Source organism: Eleutherodactylus coqui, chromosome 9 (genome assembly GCF_035609145.1).
Source record: "Eleutherodactylus coqui strain aEleCoq1 chromosome 9, aEleCoq1.hap1, whole genome shotgun sequence".
NCBI classification, from domain to species: Eukaryota; Metazoa; Chordata; class Amphibia; order Anura; family Eleutherodactylidae; genus Eleutherodactylus; species Eleutherodactylus coqui.
Window position 1 is genome coordinate 111,300,820 of NC_089845.1, and position 18,764 is coordinate 111,319,583.

The following is an 18,764-nucleotide window of genomic DNA, read 5'->3' on the forward strand; positions in this document are numbered from 1 at the left end:
CCACTGTCTGACCTCTGAAGACATTATGATTTAAGGCTGTACAGCTCCAATGTTGGAAGACATCCGTCGGGGGTTCTCTTACTGTATATTGCCAGCCTCTCTGCTGTCGGAGGCTATCCAATGTGTCACATAATGCAGTACTGGCTTTAGCCAGCATATAGCGCCGTTGTATAACGGCAGAAAAAGAGTAAGCCCCCTAGGAAAACCAGGACACAAATTGGATTGGAAAGGGTTAAACATATATGTCAGAATTACAAATGAATGAACTTTTCAAAAGTTTGTTTTGGCTAGATTGCCGAATTTCGTTAACCCCTTAGTGACCAAGCCTGTTTACGCCTTAATGACCAGGCCAAATTTTGCAAATCTGACACGTGTCACTTTAACATGGAAAAAGACCAGAAAGGTTTTGCATATCCAAGCGATTCTGACATTGTTTTTTCGCCACATGTTGTACTTCATTTAGGTGGAAAAAAAAGACCGATAGAATTTGTGTTTATTTATTAAAAGCACCAAAATTGGGAAAATTTTGAAAAAATCGTCATTTTTTCACATTTCCAACTGCAATATCTCAAATATGTGCAAACATAATATAGAAATTTTTGCTAAGATTTATATTTCCATCCGTTTACTTTATTTTGGGCGCACATTGGAAAAACTTTCGGTTTTTTTTAACCATTTAGGAGACGTACAAATGTAACATTACTTTTCAGCATTTTGAGGAACACTTTGTTTTCCTACACCAATCCAAGATTGGAAAGGCTCATAGGAGTCAAAATGATAGATACCCCCACAAGTGACCCCATTTTAAAAACTACACCCTTTAACGTATTCACTGAGGGGTGTCATGAGTATTTTAACCCCACAGTTTTTTTTCAGGAGTCAATGCAATTTAGAAGAGAAAAACAAAAATGTCATATTTTTGCAAATATGTCATTTTAAAGACAGGACTTTTTTCTATAGTACACATGAAAATTAGGATTTGCACCCCAGAATGGATACCCCTGTTTGTCCCGTGCTCAGAAACATACCCATTGTGGCCCTAATCTTACGTTTGGATGCACAATGGGGCCCAAAATGAAAGGAGCAATCGGTGGCTTTCGGAACAGAAATTTTGCTTGAAGGAGATTTAGGCCCCATTGCCCACTTGTAGAGCCATTGAGTGACCAAAACTATGGAGAACCCCCACAAGTGACCCCATTTTGAAAAGTAGACCCCTTAACGAATTTATCTAGGGGTATAATGACTTTTTTGACTTCACAGTTTTTGAATGAATCTAAGCCAAGCCGAAGGAAAAAAATTACAATTTTCATTTTTTTGGTAATTCTGTCATTTTAAAAGCAGTTTTTTTGTACAGCACATATATGAATGAAGACTTGCACCCCAAAATGGATACCCCTGTTTCTCCCGTGCTCAGAAACATACCCATTGTGGCCCTAATCATATGTCTGGATGCACAATGGGGCCCAAAATGAAAGGAGCAACCGGTGGCTTTCGGAACAGAAATTTTGCTTGAAGGAGATTTAGTCCCCATTGCCCACTTGTAGAGCCCTTGAGTGACCAAAACGATGGAGAACGCCCACAAGTGACCCCATTTTGAAAAGTAGACCCCTTAACGAATTTATCTAGGGGTAGGATGACTTTTTTGACTTCACAGTTTTTGAATGAATCTAAGCCAAGCAGAAGGAAAAAAAATATGATTTTCATTTTTTGGTAATTCTGTCATTTCAAAAGCAGTTTTTTTTGTACCACACATATATGAATGAAGACTTGCACCCCAAAATGGATACCCCTGTTTGTCCTGTGCACAGAAACATACCCATTGTGGCCCTAGTATTACGTCTATATGCACAATGGGGCCCAAAATGAAAGGAGCAACCGGTGGCTTTCGGAACAGAAATTTTGCTTGAAGGAGATTTAGTCCCCATTGCCCACTTGTAGAGCCCTTGAGTGACCAAAACGATGGAGAACGCCCACAAGTGACCCCATTTTGAAAAGTAGACCCCTTAACGAATTTATCTAGGGGTAGGATGACTTTTTTGACTTCACAGTTTTTGAATGAATCTAAGCCAAGCAGAAGGAAAAAAAATATGATTTTCATTTTTTGGTAATTCTGTCATTTCAAAAGCAGTTTTTTTTGTACCACACATATATGAATGAAGACTTGCACCCCAAAATGGATACCCCTGTTTGTCCTGTGCACAGAAACATACCCATTGTGGCCCTAGTATTACGTCTATATGCACAATGGGGCCCAAAATGAAAGGAGCAACCGGTGGCTTTCGGAACAGAAATTTTGCTTGAAGGAGATTTAGGCCCTATTGCCCACTTGTAGAGCCATTGAGTGACCAAAACGATGGAGAACCCCCACAAGTGACCCCATTTTGAAAAGTAGACCCCCTAACGAATTTATCTAGGGTTATAATGACTTTTTTGACTTCACAGTTTTTGAATGAATCTAAGCCAAGCAGAAGGAAAAAATTACGATTTTCATTTTTTTGGCAATTGTGTCAATTTAAAAACTGTTTTTTTTGGAAAGTGTACATAGGAATGAAGACTTTCGCCCCAAAATGGATACCCCCATTTGTCCCATGTTCAGAAACATACCCATTGTGGCCCTAATCTACTTAAAGGAAACATAGCTAGGCCTATAATGGAAGGAGCACCCGTTGGATTTCAGGGTACAACGGAATAAATTCCAGTCCCCATTGCCCACTTATAGAGCCATTGAGCGGCCAAAACGATAGAGAACCCCCACAAATGACCCATTTTAAAAACTAGACCCCTTAACAAATTCATCTAGGGGTGTACTGCATATTTTGACCCCAAAGTATTTGAATGAATCTAAGCAAAGCAAAAGGAAAAAATTACGATTTTCATTTGTTTGGCAATTTTGTCAATTTAAAAACTGTTTTTTTTGTACAGTGTACATAGGAATGAAGACTTTCACCCCAAAATGGATACCCCTGTTTGTCCCCTGTTCAGAAACATACCCATTGTGGCCCTAATCTACTTACAGGACATATGGCTAGGCCCATAATGGAGGGAATGCCCGCTGGATTTCAGGGCAGAACTGAATAAATTCAAGGCCCCATTGCCCACTTATACTAAAAATAATCCCCCCCCCCCCCCCCCGCCATCCCCATTTTTTGGCATTCCCTAAATATTAGATAAAGGTAATAATATAAATGCGTTTTATGTCCGAAGACAGGGGTAATTACGGAGGCTGGTTGGGCTGGGCACATGGGGCAAGAAAACCGGGTATCCCCCCCTCCTCTCATGTATTTTGGGGGGTATTTCGTAACCTCAGCAGCGGGGATGGGGTGTAGAAAGTGGCGCTGTGAGGCTTTTTAATCTTGCTGCGGTGCAGCGGTCTCACAGAGAAGGCGCTCAACAAGCTGCTCCTGGAACTGCAGGAAGGCGAGCGTTCCCGGGGCTTCTTGTAAATTACGGATTACAGGTAGCGGTCTGAATAACGCCGGGCTCACGTAGCCGTAGGCGGAATCTGTTTGTGGAGGTGCGCAGCGGATCCCAGCTGTGAGCCCGGCTGTGACCCTGCGTACGGCCGCGTAATGTTCTGCGCATTACTGCCTACTCACACAGGCGGTTTTTTGTTTGCATTTCCCGCGCCGTCGCTTAGAGATGACTCGGGTACCCGCAGCCCGTACACAATGTGTTTGCATATGGGGTGCGAGTATATCCGCGGTCATAGAGCACAAAGGGCTCTAGGTCGCAGATATTCGTGGTAAAATATAGCATGCTGTGTTCTGTTTCTGCGAGTGGATTACGTAATTCCGACCCGCTAATTGGGGGGAATTGTGTAATCCAATGCATGCGATTGATCCGTGGATTACCGCTGATCAAGCGTATGCAGAACCTGTAATTCCTCTCCGGTCACGCGTGACCGGCCTAATGTTAGTTCGCTACTTTATCATGTGACCGGGGACCGCTCAGCGAGGCCACCGGTCACTGCTCCAAGCACTCAGCAACCGTTGGTCGCTGGGAGCAAGGAGATTTAACATTTCCTGGGCTTCCCGGCTCCTGCGAATGTGTCCGGCATTTTGCCGGCGGGCGCATGCGCAGCAGCCGGAAGGGTCCATGGAGGATAATCGCATCTGGATTCAAATGCGGAAGCCTCCGAGAAGATGTTTCATCTCCCCCCACCGATCGCATCGGTGAGGGGAAATGAAACTGCCACTTTTTAAAGAACTTTTACGTGATCGCCATTATGCATTGGATAACGGCGATCACGTGACCAGTAACCGCATACCGCGGCTCCCCGTGACATCTCCAGGCTCTTGGCTACCTTTTGTAGCCAGCAGCAGGGAGATTTTATATTTCTTGGGCAATCTTTCACTTTTGCGCATGCGTCCGCCATCATGCTGACGGGCGCATGCGCCGAAGCTGGGGTAACATCGGCGGATCAACATCCCACCAGGGAACAAATCCGGGACCTTGGGTACGTAATTTCATCCCCCCTTACGGATACGATCCATAAGGGGAGATGAAACTTTAACTTTTTAAACTTTTTTTTACTTTTAACTTTTTTTTTTTTTTTACTTTGTAACTTTATATGATCACCGTTATCTGATGGATAACGGTGATCATATGACTGGAAACCGCATACAGCGGTCCCCAGTCATATCTCCCTGCACTCGGCTATCTGTGACAGCCGGGTGCAGGGAGATTTTGAATTTGCCGGGCTCGCCGGCTTCTGCGCATGCGCGCCGCATCGGCACATCGCAGAAGCCAGCGGGGGGTCCAGACACCGGCCGGAGGACATCGGCGGACCTGAGGTGAGTATTTTCACCTCCCCTCATGGATCGGATCCATGAGGGGAGGTGAAACTTTTCTTTTTTTACACTTTTTTTTAACTTTTTTGCGATCGCCGCTATCCATTGGATAACGGCGATCGCGGTACCGGGGACCTGTCACCGCAGTCCCCGCTGACATCTCCTGCCTCCCGGCTACCTACAGGAGCCGGGAGCCAGGAGATTTTAAGTCTCCCGCGCCGCCGGGCCTTCTGCGCATGCGGCTGACGTACTGCCGCCAGGCGCGCATGCGCAGAAGGACGGCTACGGCGCCCGGAGCATCGGGACAGCTGGGAGTCGTGCGACGGACATCGGTGAGTAATTTCAGCTGCTCCGATGGATCCGATCCATCGGAGCAGCTGAATCTTTAACTTTTATTGCACTTTTATTTACTTTTTTGCGATCGGCGCTATCCATTGCATAGCGCCGATCGCAATGCCGGGGGGGGCTCCGAACAGCCCGGGATGACAGCTCCATGCTGTCAGCTACCTGCGGACACCAACAGCATGGAGCTGTCACGTCCACAGCCCGAGGGGCATTATTCTCTGCAGGAAGCATGTTTTTACGTCCTCAGAGAATAAGGCCCACTTCGGGAGGACGTAAAAACACTATGGGCTGGTCGTTAAGGGGTTAACAATTTGATTCGTTCTGCATTACTTCTTCTTTTTTTTTTTTTTTTACAGAGGAAGGGAAATAATAATCTTTATTTAAATAGTGCCAACATATTGTGAAGCACTTTACAAATCAGGGGGAATATGAACAGACAAAATTACACAATGGATACAGTATTAAACTGATAAAACATGTCAACAGTAAGGGTGAGGGTCCTACTCACAAGGGTCTTACACTCCATTAGGTTAAAGTGCTTGTTCTGTACAATGGCCCAGCCAGCTTTTATATAACTAGGGTGGTATACATAAAGCTCTATAAGCTGCTCACCAGCAAGTATCTGTGTATGTACAGATGCAGGCCTCATTTTCGCAAGCGTATGCGTTTCTACGCTGGCTGCATCACACCTAAAAATCGCATCAATGAAGAATGTCCCCTATCAAGTCCCAAGCTTAAAGGGGTTGTCCCGCGGCAGCAAGTGGGTCTATACACTTCTGTATGGCCATATTAATGCACTTTGTAATGTACATTGTGCATTAATTATGAGCCATACAGAAGTTATAAAAAGTTTTTTACTTACCTGCTCCGTTGCTAGCGTCCTCGTTCCCATGGAGCCGACTAATTTTCGCCCTCCGATGGCCAAATTAGCCGCGCTTGCGCAGTCCGGGTCTTCTGCTCTCTTCAATGGAGCCGCTCGTGCAGAATGCCGGCTCCGTGTAGCTCCGCCCCGTCACGTGCCGATTCCAGCCAATCAGGAGGCTGGAATCGGCAATGGACCGCACAGAAGAGCTGCGGTCCACAGAGGAAGAGGATCCCAGCGGCCATCTTCACCGGTAAGTATAGAAGTCACCGGAGCGCGGGGATTAAGGTAAGCGCTCCGGTAAGCTTTCTTTAGGTCCCTGCATCGGGGTTGTCTCGCGCCGAACGGGGGGGGGTTGAAAAAAAAAAAAAACCGTTTCGGCGCGGGACAACCCCTTTAATTAGTGTTTTCTTGTCCATTCACACGGAAAAATACTCAGCAGCGGGGAAATTCTTCGGTCGGCAGAAATATTCAGAATGACTTCTAATAGCTTCAATAGCTTAAATAGTGACAGCTGTCTTCTTTTCTAAGCATTGGACAGAGGTAAACTCCCTCCCCCTGACTTTTGTTTCAACTCCCATTGGAGACAATGGGAGCTTCCAGCGTTTTTCAGCAAAAGATAGGTCAAGACTAGGGACGAGCGAGCACACCCGCCCAAGCAACGCGCCCCAGCCGAGCACCCCCCCGCCCGCCCCGAAAGACCCGGGCGCCGCCGCGGGGCGGGGAGCCGCGTTCTGCGTTACTTCTAACCAAACTTGAAGGTCATAAAAACCACTAATACTAGTATTTAACACTGTCTAAGGGCCCTGAAACAATGGTGGTACTTCAGTGGATGTAGATTAGTCATTAGCATCAAGGCAGTGGTTAAGTGGTTAGACCAAGGACAACATAGGCATGGAGTTTTACATAGTCCATGCAGATATTTTCCTTGGTTGGAATTGAACCTAGTTCTGTTCACTCAACACTAGCCAGGATCTCTGATAGATGCTCTTTAGTAAAATGCTCAGCAATCTTCGACATTCCCATTGAAATGAATGAGACAGTAGAATGCATGTGTAACCTCCATTCCATTGATGTGGGAACCTTCTGGACTAGAGATGAGCGAGCACCAAAATGCTCGGGTGCTCGTTACTCGGGACGAAATTTTCGCGATGCTCGAGGGTTCGTTTCGAGTAACGAACCCCATTGAAGTCAATGGGCGACCCGAGCATTTTTGTATATCGCCAATGCTCGCTAAGGTTTCCATTTGTGAAAATCTGGGAAATTCAAGAAAGTGATGGGAACGACACATCAACGGATAGGGCAGGCGAGGGGCTACATGTTGGGCTGCATGTCAAGTTCCCAGGTCCCACTATTAAGCCACAATAGCGGCAAGAGTGGGCCCCCCCCCTCCCAACAATTTTTACTTCTGAAAAGCCCTCATTAGCAATGCATACCTTAGCTAAGCACCACACTACCTCCAACAAAGCACAATCACTGCCTGCATGATACTCTGCTGCCACTTCTCCTGGGTTACATGCTGCCCAACCCCCCCCTCCTGCACGACCCAGTGTCCACAGCGCACACCAAATTGTCCCTGCGCAGCCTTCAGCTGCCCTCATGCCACACCACCCTCATGTCTATTTATAAGTGCGTCTGCCATGAGGAGGAACCGCAGGCACACACTGCAGAGGGTTGGCACGGCTAGGCAGCGACCCTCTTTAATAGGGGCGGGGCGATAGCCCACAATGCTGTAAAAAAGCAATGAGAAATCCAATCCTGTGCCACCTCCATCTGGAGCTGCACACGTGGGCATAGCAATGGGGAACCTACGTGCCACACACTATTCATTCTGTCAAGGTGTCTGCATGCCCCAGTCAGACCGCGTTTTTTTATAAATAGTCACAGGCAGGTACAACTCCGCAATGGGAATTCCTTGTGCACCCACAGCATGGGTGGCTCTCTGGAAACCACCGGCGGTACATAAATATATCCCATTGCATTGCCCATCACAGCTGAGGTAATGTCATGTTAAATGCAGGTGGGCTTCGGCCCACACTGCATGCCCCAGTCAGACTGGGGTTCTTTAGAAGTAGACACATGCAGTTACAACTCCCTGTGGACCCACAGCATGGGTGGCTCCCTGGAACCCACCGGCGGTACATAAATATATCCCATTGCAGTGCCCAGCACAGCTGACGTAATGTCATGTTAAATGCAGGTGGGCTTCGGCCCACACTGCATGCCCCAGTCAGACTGGGGTTCTTTAGAAGTGGACACATGCAGTTACAACTCCCTGTGGACCGACAGCATAGGTGGGTGCCAGGAAGCCACCGGCAGTACATAAATATATCCCATTGCATTGCCCATCACAGCTGAGGTAATGTCATGTTAAATGCAGGTGGGCTTCGGCCCACACTGCATGCCCCAGTCTGACCGGGATTTTTAATACATAGACACTGGCAGGTACAAATCCCTAATGTGAAGTCCCTGTGGACACACAGCATGGGGGGCTCCCTGGAACCCACCGGCGGTACATAAATATATCCCATTGCAGTGCCCAGCACAGCTGAGGTAACGTCAGCTTTAATGCAGGTGGGCTAAAAATTACTAGGATTACAATGTAGGCGAGGGCCCCAAAAAATTGGTGTACCAACAGTACAAATGTACTTCAGAAAAATTGCCCATGCCCAACCAAGAGGGCAGGTGAAACCCATTAATCGCTTTGGTTAATGTGGCTTAAGTGGTAACTAGGCCTGTAGGCAGCCCAGTTAAAATAAAAATTGGCTCAGGTGCAAGTTTCAATGCTTTATTCAATTGAGAATTGAAACGTATAAACATTGTTTACAAAAGTTATATGACTGAGCTTTGTGGGCCTAAGAAAAATTGCCCGTTCGGCGTGATTACGTGAGGTTTCAGGAGGAGGAGCAGGAGGAGGAGGATGAATATAATACACAGATTGATAAAGCTAAAGGTCCCCGTTTTGGATGGTGATAGAGAACGATGCTTCCATCCGCGGGTGCAGCCTACGTATTGTTTAGGTACCGCTGCTGTCCGCTGGTGGAGAAGAGAAGCCTGGGGAAATCCAGGCTTTGTTCATCTTGATGAGTGTAAGCCTGTCGGCACTGTCGGTTGACAGGCGGGTACGCTTATCCGTGATGATTCCCCCAGCCGCACTAAACACCCTCTCTGACAAGACGCTAGCCGCAGGACAAGCAAGCACCACCAGGGCATAGAGCGCGAGTTCAGGCCACGTGTCCAGCTTCGACACCCAGTAGTTGTAGGGGGCAGAGGCGTCACGGAGGACGGTCGTGCGATCGGCTACGTACTCCCTCACCATCCTTTTACAGTGCTCCCACCGACTCAGCCTTGACTGGGGAGCGGTGACACAGTCTTGCTGGGGAGCCAGAAAGCTGTCAAAGGCCTTAGAGAGTGTTCCCCTACCTGTGCTGTACATGCTGCTTGATCTCCGCGCCTCCCCTGCTACCTGGCCCTTGGAACTGCGCCTTCTGCCACTAGCGCTGTCGGATGGGAATTTTACCATCAGCTTGTCCACCAGGGTCCTGTGGTATAGCATCACTCTCGAACCCCTTTCCTCTTCGGGTATGAGAGTGGAAAGGTTCTCCTTATACCGTGGGTCGAGCAGTGTGTACACCCAGTAATCCGTAGTGGCCAGAATGCGTGTAACGCGAGGGTCACGAGAAAGGCATCCTAACATGAAGTCAGCCATGTGTGCCAGGGTACCTGTACGCAACACATGGCTGTCCTCACTAGGAAGATCACTTTCAGGATCCTCCTCCTCCTCCTCAGGCCATACACGCTGAAAGGATGACAGGCAAGCAGCATGGGTACCCACAGCAGTGGGCCAAGCTGTCTCTTCCCCCTCCTCCTCATGCTCCTCCACCTCCTCCTCAACGCGCTGAGATATAGACAGGAGGGTGCTCTGACTATCCAGCGACATACTGTCTTCCCCCGGCTCTGTTTCCGAGCGCAAAGCGTCTGCCTTTATGCTTTGCAGGGAACTTCTCAAGAGTCATAGCAGAGGAATGGTAACGCTAATGATTGCAGCATCGCCGCTCACCATCTGGGTAGACTCCTCAAAGTTTCCAAGGACCTGGCAGATGTCTGCCAACCAGGCCCACTCTTCTGTAAAGAATTGAGGAGGCTTACTCCCACTGCACCGCCCATGTTGGAGTTGGTATTCCACTATAGCTCTACGCTGCTCATAGAGCCTGGCCAACATGTGGAGCGTAGAGTTCTATAGTGTGGGCACGTCGCACAGCAGTCGGTGCACTGGCAGATTAAACCGATGTTGCAGGGTGCGCAGGGTGGCAGCGTCCGTGTGGGACTTGCGGAAATGTGCGCAGAGCCGGCGCACCTTTCCGAGCAGGTCTGACAAGCGTGGGTAGCTTTTCAGAAAGCGCTGAACCACCAAATTAAAGACGTGGGCCAGGCATGGCACGTGCGTGAGGCTGCCGAGCTGCAGAGCCGCCACCAGGTTACGGCCGTTGTCACACACGACCATGCCCGGTTGGAGGCTCAGCGGCGCAAGCCAGCGGTCGGTCTGCTCTGTCAGACCCTGCAGCAGTTCTTGGGCTGTGTGCCTCTTCTCTCCTAAGCTGAGTAGTTTCAGCACGGCCTGCTGACGCTTGCCCACCGCTGTGCTGCCACGCCGCGCGACACCGACTGCTGGCGATGTGCTGCTGCTGACACATCTTGATTGCAAGACAGAGGTTGCGTAGGAGGAGGAGGAGGAGGGTGGTTTAGTGGAGGAAGCATACACCGCCGCAGATACCACCACCGAGCTGGGGCCCGCAATTCTGGGGGTGGGTAGGACGTGAGCGGTCCCAGGCTCTGACTCTGTCCCAGCCTCCACTAAATTCACCCAATGTGCCATCAGCGAGATATAGTGGCCCTGCCCGCCTGTGCTTGTCCACGTGTCCGTTGTTAAGTGGACCTTGCCAGTAACCGCGTTGGTGAGGGTGCGTACAATGTTGCGGGAGACGTGGTCGTGCAGGGCTGGGACGGCACATCGGGAAAAGTAGTGGCGACTGGGAACCGAGTAGCGCGGGGCCGCCGCCGCCATCATGCTTTTGAAAGCCTCCATTTCCACAAGCCTATACGGCAGCATGTCCAGGCTGATCAATTTGGCTATGTGCACGTTTAATGCTTGAGCGTGCGGGTGGGTGGCGGCGTACTTGCGCTTGCGCTCAAACACTTGCGCTAGTGACGGCTGGACGCTGCGCTGAGAGACATTGGTGGATGGGGCCGAGGACAGCGGAGGTGAGGATGTGGGTGCAGGCCAGGAGACGGTAGTGCCCGTGTCCTGAGAGGGGGGTTGGATCTCAGTGGCAGGTTGGGGCACAGGGGGAGAGGCAGTGGTGCAAACCGGAGGCGGTGAACGGCCTTCGTCCCACCTTGTGGGGTGCTTGGCCATCATATGTCTGCGCATGCTGGTGGTGGTGAGGCTGGTGGTGGTGGCTCCCCGACTGATCTTGGCGCGACAAAGGTTGCACACCACTGTTCGTCGGTTGTCTGCACTCTCAGTTGAAAACTGCCAGACCTTTGAGCACCTCGGCCTCTGCAGGGTGGCATGGTGCAAGGGGGCGCTTTGGGAAACAGTTGGTGGATTATTCGGTCTGGCCCTGCCTCTACCCCTGGCCACCGCACTGGCTCTTCCAACCTGCCCTGCTGCTGCAATTGCCTCCCCCTCTGAAGACCTGTCCTCAGTAGGCTTAGCAAACCAGGTGGGGTCAGTCACCTCGTCCTGCTGCTCTTCCTCCAAATCCTCTGTGCGCTCCTTCCTCGGACTTACTCCAATTACTACTACCTGAGTGATAGACAACTGTGTCTCATCGTCATCGTCCTCCTCACCCACTGAAAACTCTTGAGACAGTTGCCGGAAGTCCCCAGCCTCATCCCCCGGACCCCGGGAACTTTCCAAAGGTTGGGCATCGGTCACGACAAACTCCTCCGGTGGAAGAGGAACCATTGCTGCCCATTCTGGGCAGGGGCCCGAGAACAGTTCCTGGGAGTCTGCCTGCTCCTCAGAATGTGTCATTGTAATGGAATGAGGAGGCTGGGAGGAAGGAGGAGCAGCAGCCAGAGGATTCAGAGTTGCAGCAGTGGACGGCGCAGAATTCTGGGTGGTCGATAGATTGCTGGATGCACTTTCTGCCATCCACGACAGGACCTGCTCACGCTGCTCATTTTCTAATAAAGGTCTACCGCGTGGACCCATTAATTGTGAGATGAATGTGGGGACGCCAGAAACGTGCCTTTCTCCTAATCCCGCAGCAGTCGGCTGCGATACACCTGGATCAGGAGCTCGGCCTGTGCCCACACCCTGACTTGGGCCTCCGCGTCCTCGCCCGCGTCCACGTCCTCTAAGCCTACCCCTACCCCTCAGCATGGTGTATTACCAGTAGTGCAGAAACAGAACGCTGTAACTAAATGTGCCGCTTATTGGCCTGTGGTTGGAGGCTGACTTTGCTTACGGAACGCACAGCAGAGCCAGGAAAGAATTTTGCGCAAGCCCGCTGTAACACTTAGCTGGCTGCGTATTAATTAGGACTACTACCCCCAGCAGAGACGCAGTACAGTCAGGACGGTCACAGGCAGCCCAAATATATTTTTTTTTCCCAAATTTTTTTGGAAAAGCCCACTGCCTATATAGACAGTATATGTCTTTCACGTTTTTCACTGTCCCTGCCTCAGCACTACTGGCCCTATACTATGTAAAATTACTGCAGTGCAGACTGTTTCCCTCTGGACAGGATGACAGCAATGATGTAACGGGCAACGCAGAGCCAGGAAAGAATTTTGTGCAAGCCCGCTGTAACACTTAGCTGGCTGCGTATTAATTAGGACTCCTACCCCCAGCAGAGACGCAGTACAGTCAGGACGGTCACAGGCAGCCCAAATATATTTTTTTTCCCAAATTTTTTTGGAAAAGCCCACTGCCTATATAGACAGTATATGTCTTTCACGTTTTTCACTGTCCCTGCCTCAGCACTACTGGCCCTATACTATGTAAAATTACTGCAGTGCAGACTGTTTCCCTCTGGACAGGATGACAGCAATGATGTAACGGGCAACGCAGAGCCAGGAAAGAATTTTGCAGACGCCCGCTGTAACACTTAGCTGGCTGCGTATTAATTAGGACTACTACCCCCAGCAGAGACGCAGTACAGTCAGGACGGTCACAGGCAGCCCAAATATATTTTTTTTCCCAAATTTTTTGGGAAAAGCCCACTGCCTATATAGACAGTATATGTCTTTCACGTTTTTCACTGTCCCTGCCTCAGCACTACTGGCCCTATACTATGTAAAATTACTGCAGACTAAGGACGCAATGCTCTGCATGGCCGATATACAAAAAAAAAAAAAAATGTGCAACACTGCAAAAAGCAGCCTCAACAGTACTGCACACGGTCACATGTGGCCCTAAGAAGGACCGTTGGGGTTCTTGAAGCCTAAAATCACTCCTAACGCTCTCCCTATAGCAGCTCCGGCACCAGCAGCACTTTCCCTGATCTATGTCAAAATGCATCTGTGGTGAGCCGCGGGAGGGGCCTATTTATATACTCGGGTGACACCTGATCTCGCCAGCCACTCACTGCAGGGGGGTGGTATAGGGCTTGAACGTCGCAGGGGGAAGTTGTAATACCTTCCCTGTCTTTCTATTGGCCAGAAAAGCGCGCTAACATCTCAGAGATGAAAGTGAAAGTAACTCGAACATCGCGTGGTGCTCGCCTCTAGTAGCGAGCATCTCGAACACGCTAATACTCGAACGAGCATCAAGCTCGGACGAGTACGTTCGCTCATCTCTATTCTGGACCCCTTTTCTCGGGATCGTGGAGGTTTCAGTGGTTGGACCCCCACCGATCATAAAGTTATCCCCTATCTTGTGGATAGGGGCTAACTTCATAACTTTGCACAACCCCTTAAAGTATTGATTCCAGATTAAGGAACTATTGAGAGGTATTGTGGTAATGCAATATATGGATGGGCTGGCTCCATCACAGCCGTACGTTATAAACAACTCGCTGTCCCAGCTCACAGTGGGGAATCCCGGATGGAAGATTTCCCTCTATGGCAACTAGGATACTTATGTTTTTACACAGCCATCCCAAATAATGCTACCCCAAGATATTTACCTGTCCTTTGGTGAAAGAAAGGACCTCAGTGTCAGACACATTGAGAACTCTCTTTCCTGTTTCCCCATGTTCTCCTTCAATGCAGATGTATATTCGGCAGGTGCACGTTCCAACCATTTGATCTCCAGTGTGTACGGAAATTGTGTATTCCAACACTGCGAATAATAATGATAGATGTTTTCATTAAATGCAATTTCACACTAAATGGATGTGTAATAGGAAAATGAAAAAGCCAATATTTACCTGGGAGGGGATCCTTATGTGGATACAGAGCAGGGACTTCCACACATCTATCCTCATTAGGCTTCATCCAGCATTGAAAACTCAGCCACATCTCCTGATTCGTCACTGTGTGTTTCATGTGTATTGAGGATAAATACCATGACTTGAACACCTGTGTATGTGACCAGCAAACCTGAACCTTAATAATGGTGCCCACTTGTAGTTCATCCTAAAATTAAATAATGAGAGTATAGGGTTAAGTTAATGCCAGAACAGACAACACCGAAGTACTGAATTTCCTAAAAAATACATTCCCATCATTGCAACTCCTAATAGATGCATAACGGAATATATCAAGAGTTTAGCAGATGTAGGCAGCATAAGCAGAAAGAGGAGGGTGGGTCCCTGGGAGCCTACATGGTCGATCAATGGTATGGTGGGGGTCTGTCGTCTATTGGCTCTGACAAGGTGGTGGTCTTGCAGAGATGGTAGAATGGGGGGCTAGTGGGTCTCTGAGTCGGAAGGTAGCCAGCTGGAGGCAACTGATGTTATTGGGCTCCCGAGTCAGGTGACTTGTGGCGGGAGGCATGTGTGAAGAGTAAATGGGTCTCCTAAGTCAGGTGATGCGGCGGGAGACAGTACAGGATATGTTCCCAAAAGCTGGTGAGGCGACAGACCCATTGGGGGCTCTGGGGGACCTCCCCGCTCTTCAGTGTGTAAAATCATCCTTACTGCCATATTCTCCCCTCCATAATTTTTTTACAAGTAAGCAAAATATAATACTTAATTCAGGTAACTGTTGCTGATACAAGCTAGACGATATCTCCAGGTTAGACACATACCCAAGGAATAATAAATGTAATACAACAGCAGTGTAATTCATGTTGTCATTTAGTGGAATTGCAAATAGTTTGTAAAGCATAGATACCTTGACCTGCAGTGTGTTCTCACTAATTGTTACTTCCACTTGGACTTTACCCCTATTACCATAAAATGAAAGAGAAAGACCGTTCAGATTCTCCACACTCTCAAATCCAGAGCCAGTAATATCAATTATCCATAAACCACCAAGTTGAGCAATAGGTACGGGGCTTGTTGATAATCTCTTGCCTTAAAGATGAGAAGAAAAAAAAGAAAAATACAAGAAAAAGAACACAAAATGAGTAAGAAAATCCTGGAATATTTATGTGACATATTACAGGTTAAGACGTCTTGCACTAATAGTAACCATGGAAACACTTCTGACTGTCCTAGACAAATCAATTTTCAGTTTTGTGAGATACCTAGTTGTTACTCCAGATATCCAAAAAGTTATATTTTTGCTTTTATTCAAAACTATTCACATATAGTAGTACAGGAATGGCAAAAAGGATGCATAGCACAAAAGTACTAGAATATAGGAAGATATTCACAACAAGGCTTTAAACTCTTCAAATTGGAGATTTCCGCTTATATGGAAAATACCTATGCCCATTGTATAATCACATTATCCAATGTACTTTTATTACCGTAAGTGCCAATGTTACAGCCTTGATGACCCCCACTGAACACTTTTTTCTGGTGTTTTCTCCCGACCCGAGGCTGGTCGGACGAGAATGCAGTTATTCGAGAAGAGCGATGCTCATCTTTAATTGTAACCAAAAGTTTTTTAAAAAACCACCAAAAATTGTTAAAAAATATGTTTCACACAAAAATGCTATTTATATAATAGGTGATTTTCTGATGACACATTCCCTTTAAAAAGTTAGTTTGTTTCTACGAAATGGTGAAATATCATACAATGAAAATGGTACGTATGTATGCATTATTTCTTCCCTGTTTTTACGGTATCCTTTCTCCGTTAAGCACAGACCCATGCAAACACTTGAAGATGCAGTAAATCTCATCCATTGCTTGTCACAGCATTTTCTCCTCATATGACCCCTTTGCCCATGGCACCCCTGCCTATGTTTGTGCAGTTAAACCTCTAGTTTCATTGGTAATGCGTCTGAAAGCAATTGGCCGAACTTGAAACCAATGAAACTAGAGGCAATTATTTCAATAGGAATCAATGTAAATCCAATGAATTCGTTTTGGACATTCCACTTTTTGGGAGGGGGTGGGGCTTGAAATATAAGGCTTCTCCCAAAAATAAGCTACACTACATGAAAAAAAAAAAGATACTCACCTTGCAAGCAGCGTCCCGGTCCGTCTAACTGCTCTTCAGGCGCTCTGGCAGGCTTCTGTGTCGGTTTCAGCACAGAAACACCATTCTCTTCCTGATGTCGGTTGAATACCCCGCCTCCAGGAAGAGAATGCTGTGACTGGCTTAGGACCTCAGCCTGAGCCTATCACATCCAGTGCTTGAAGAGCGAATCACAGCCATTCAATGAATGACATCATTGAATGGCTGTGATTGGCTCATCAACCGCCGGCTGTGATTGTCTGAGCCATGGCACTCCTGAGGCAATCACAGCATCCTCTTCCTGGATTCGGGGTATTTAACCCACGTTACTAGTAAGAAAATGATGTTTCAACTCTGAAGCCGACACAGAAGCCTGCCGGAGCACCTGGAGGGCTGCGAGAGGGATAGGGATGCCGCCTGCGAGGTCAAGCAGGCCGGCGGCCGCCAGCGAAACTGGAGGCGGAATCCTGGCTAGAAAAATTGGCTAAACTGGAAACTGGCGAAAGGAGAAGACAACGAAAGTAGAAATTTGACTATTCTTCTATGTACATCTCTATATACAAGTGTGAGGATTTGTGTGTGAAGAAGCCACTTGAGTACATCACAATACTGCTAGTGTATGACATGCAATAGGTAGGATTCACTTAAAGGGTTACATGCATCCTTGCCCTACTCTGCTGTTGAAAACAGAGCAGAATTAAAATAAACATAAAATTACTTAATGTAATAACTTATTGTACGATATTTGAACATCATTTATTAGAAACTGACCAACCCCATTAAAGTAAAGACTGTTGTCACTGCCAACAAATTGACAATAAAGAAGATAAAATCTGTACCTGTTGTATACAATTTGCAGACTGTCTGGCATAAACCCATATGGCTATCCAACCAGTTCCAAAATGGAAAGACCCATTCAGTAACAGAGTCTTCAGATTCTTTAATTGTGACCATTTTCAGATACATTCCTGCTCCATATCCTTCTCTGTCATGTCCAAGCACAACTTTCTTCAACTGACCAAGAGACACAGCTTCCAGTTCAAAACTGTCAACCTGGCAGGTAGGAAAGTCAAAATTTCCATTACAGGTATTCAAACATTATATGGCACATCAGGATGCCAATTTGTTTCACAAAGTGTTAATGAAGATGTTAGGGCTGCTGGCCAGGGCTGGCAGCTTACCATATCTCCTCCTTCTGACAGTCGCAGCCATCATTGCCCCCTCTGGCTTCTGTGTGGCATACTCTGCACCATTTTTCCTCCTGTCCTGTAGGAGTACAGGAGGGCTAGCGCATGTACCCAGCTTTTCCATCCCTATCCAAGCTAAACATTCCTTTGGTTATATTTAAGGCACTTTTTCCCACCGGAGTGTGCCTGAGCAATAGATTCCAAAAATGCAGTTGTTTCTTGATAAACTCCTGGTTTTGACCCATATCTGATATCCAGGCTTTCCTGACTTCTCCTATCCTGGCCTCAGCCTATACCTTGACCAGGATTTATCTTATTGCTGTCTGCCCTGATGCTATGTCTGTCTTTTTGTTTATGCTAGAAATCTACCTGTCCTGACCTAAACCTGTGATATCAACTACTTATTTCTCCTGTCTCTCAGGTACCATTCTGCAGTGCCTCTGGCCTGTCTATGTCAGCTGCCACCCTCTAGGACTACTCTTAACGCAATGGCCTATGGGTCCCGGCACCTAAGACCAGATCTCTCAAAAAGGAGCAAAAGGGAGAAAACCAGGGGTCCAAGGTACAATCCTCTAAGAGTAGTCCAAAGCCAAATTGGTCAGTGGTTGACAATAAAGAATGCAGACAAATTTTGCTTAGAAAAAAAGGAAAGAAGGTGCAGTGTTAACAACAGAGGGAAGAAAAAAAATATTGGTGTTGAAAAAGTGAAAAAATGTGAAGTGGTTATGCTTAGCTTGGGCACAACTCCAATTGGTGTCTGGCATCAGATGCATCATTGCTGTGGAGGCCCATAATTGGATGTTTAGACGGTTGCTAGGTTGGCTCTTCATAAAATCTCCCAACCAGTGAAAAACAGATATAATAAGTGGAAAATATCAGCTATTACCATTAGTGCCTAGGTATCTGAGCAATAATCCAACTGGTATACTATGACCACATTTAATAAACATTATACGTCAACTACTGTCCATCTCTGACATGACTCTTGATTGGCAACATAACATATCTAACCTTACTGTCACCAGACATGAAAAGCAATTTGTAACTAACTGAACT

The 18,764-nt window shown here is 47.5% G+C and overlaps 1 protein-coding gene across 1 annotated transcript in view; it reads right to left on the reverse strand.

The window, feature by feature from the left end:
* Positions 1-18,764, reverse strand: part of LOC136578686 (lipoxygenase homology domain-containing protein 1-like) — a 325,705-nt gene that overhangs the window by 44,640 nt on the left and 262,301 nt on the right. Inside the window, exons 32-35 of the mRNA XM_066578875.1 lie at positions 17,361-17,574; positions 16,525-16,638; positions 15,286-15,467; positions 14,551-14,586 (exon numbers count right to left, since the gene is read on the reverse strand). Of these exons, the coding sequence (XP_066434972.1) occupies positions 14,551-14,586; positions 15,286-15,467; positions 16,525-16,638; positions 17,361-17,574 (546 nt within the window). The remainder of the gene's footprint in view (positions 1-14,550; positions 14,587-15,285; positions 15,468-16,524; positions 16,639-17,360; positions 17,575-18,764) is intronic.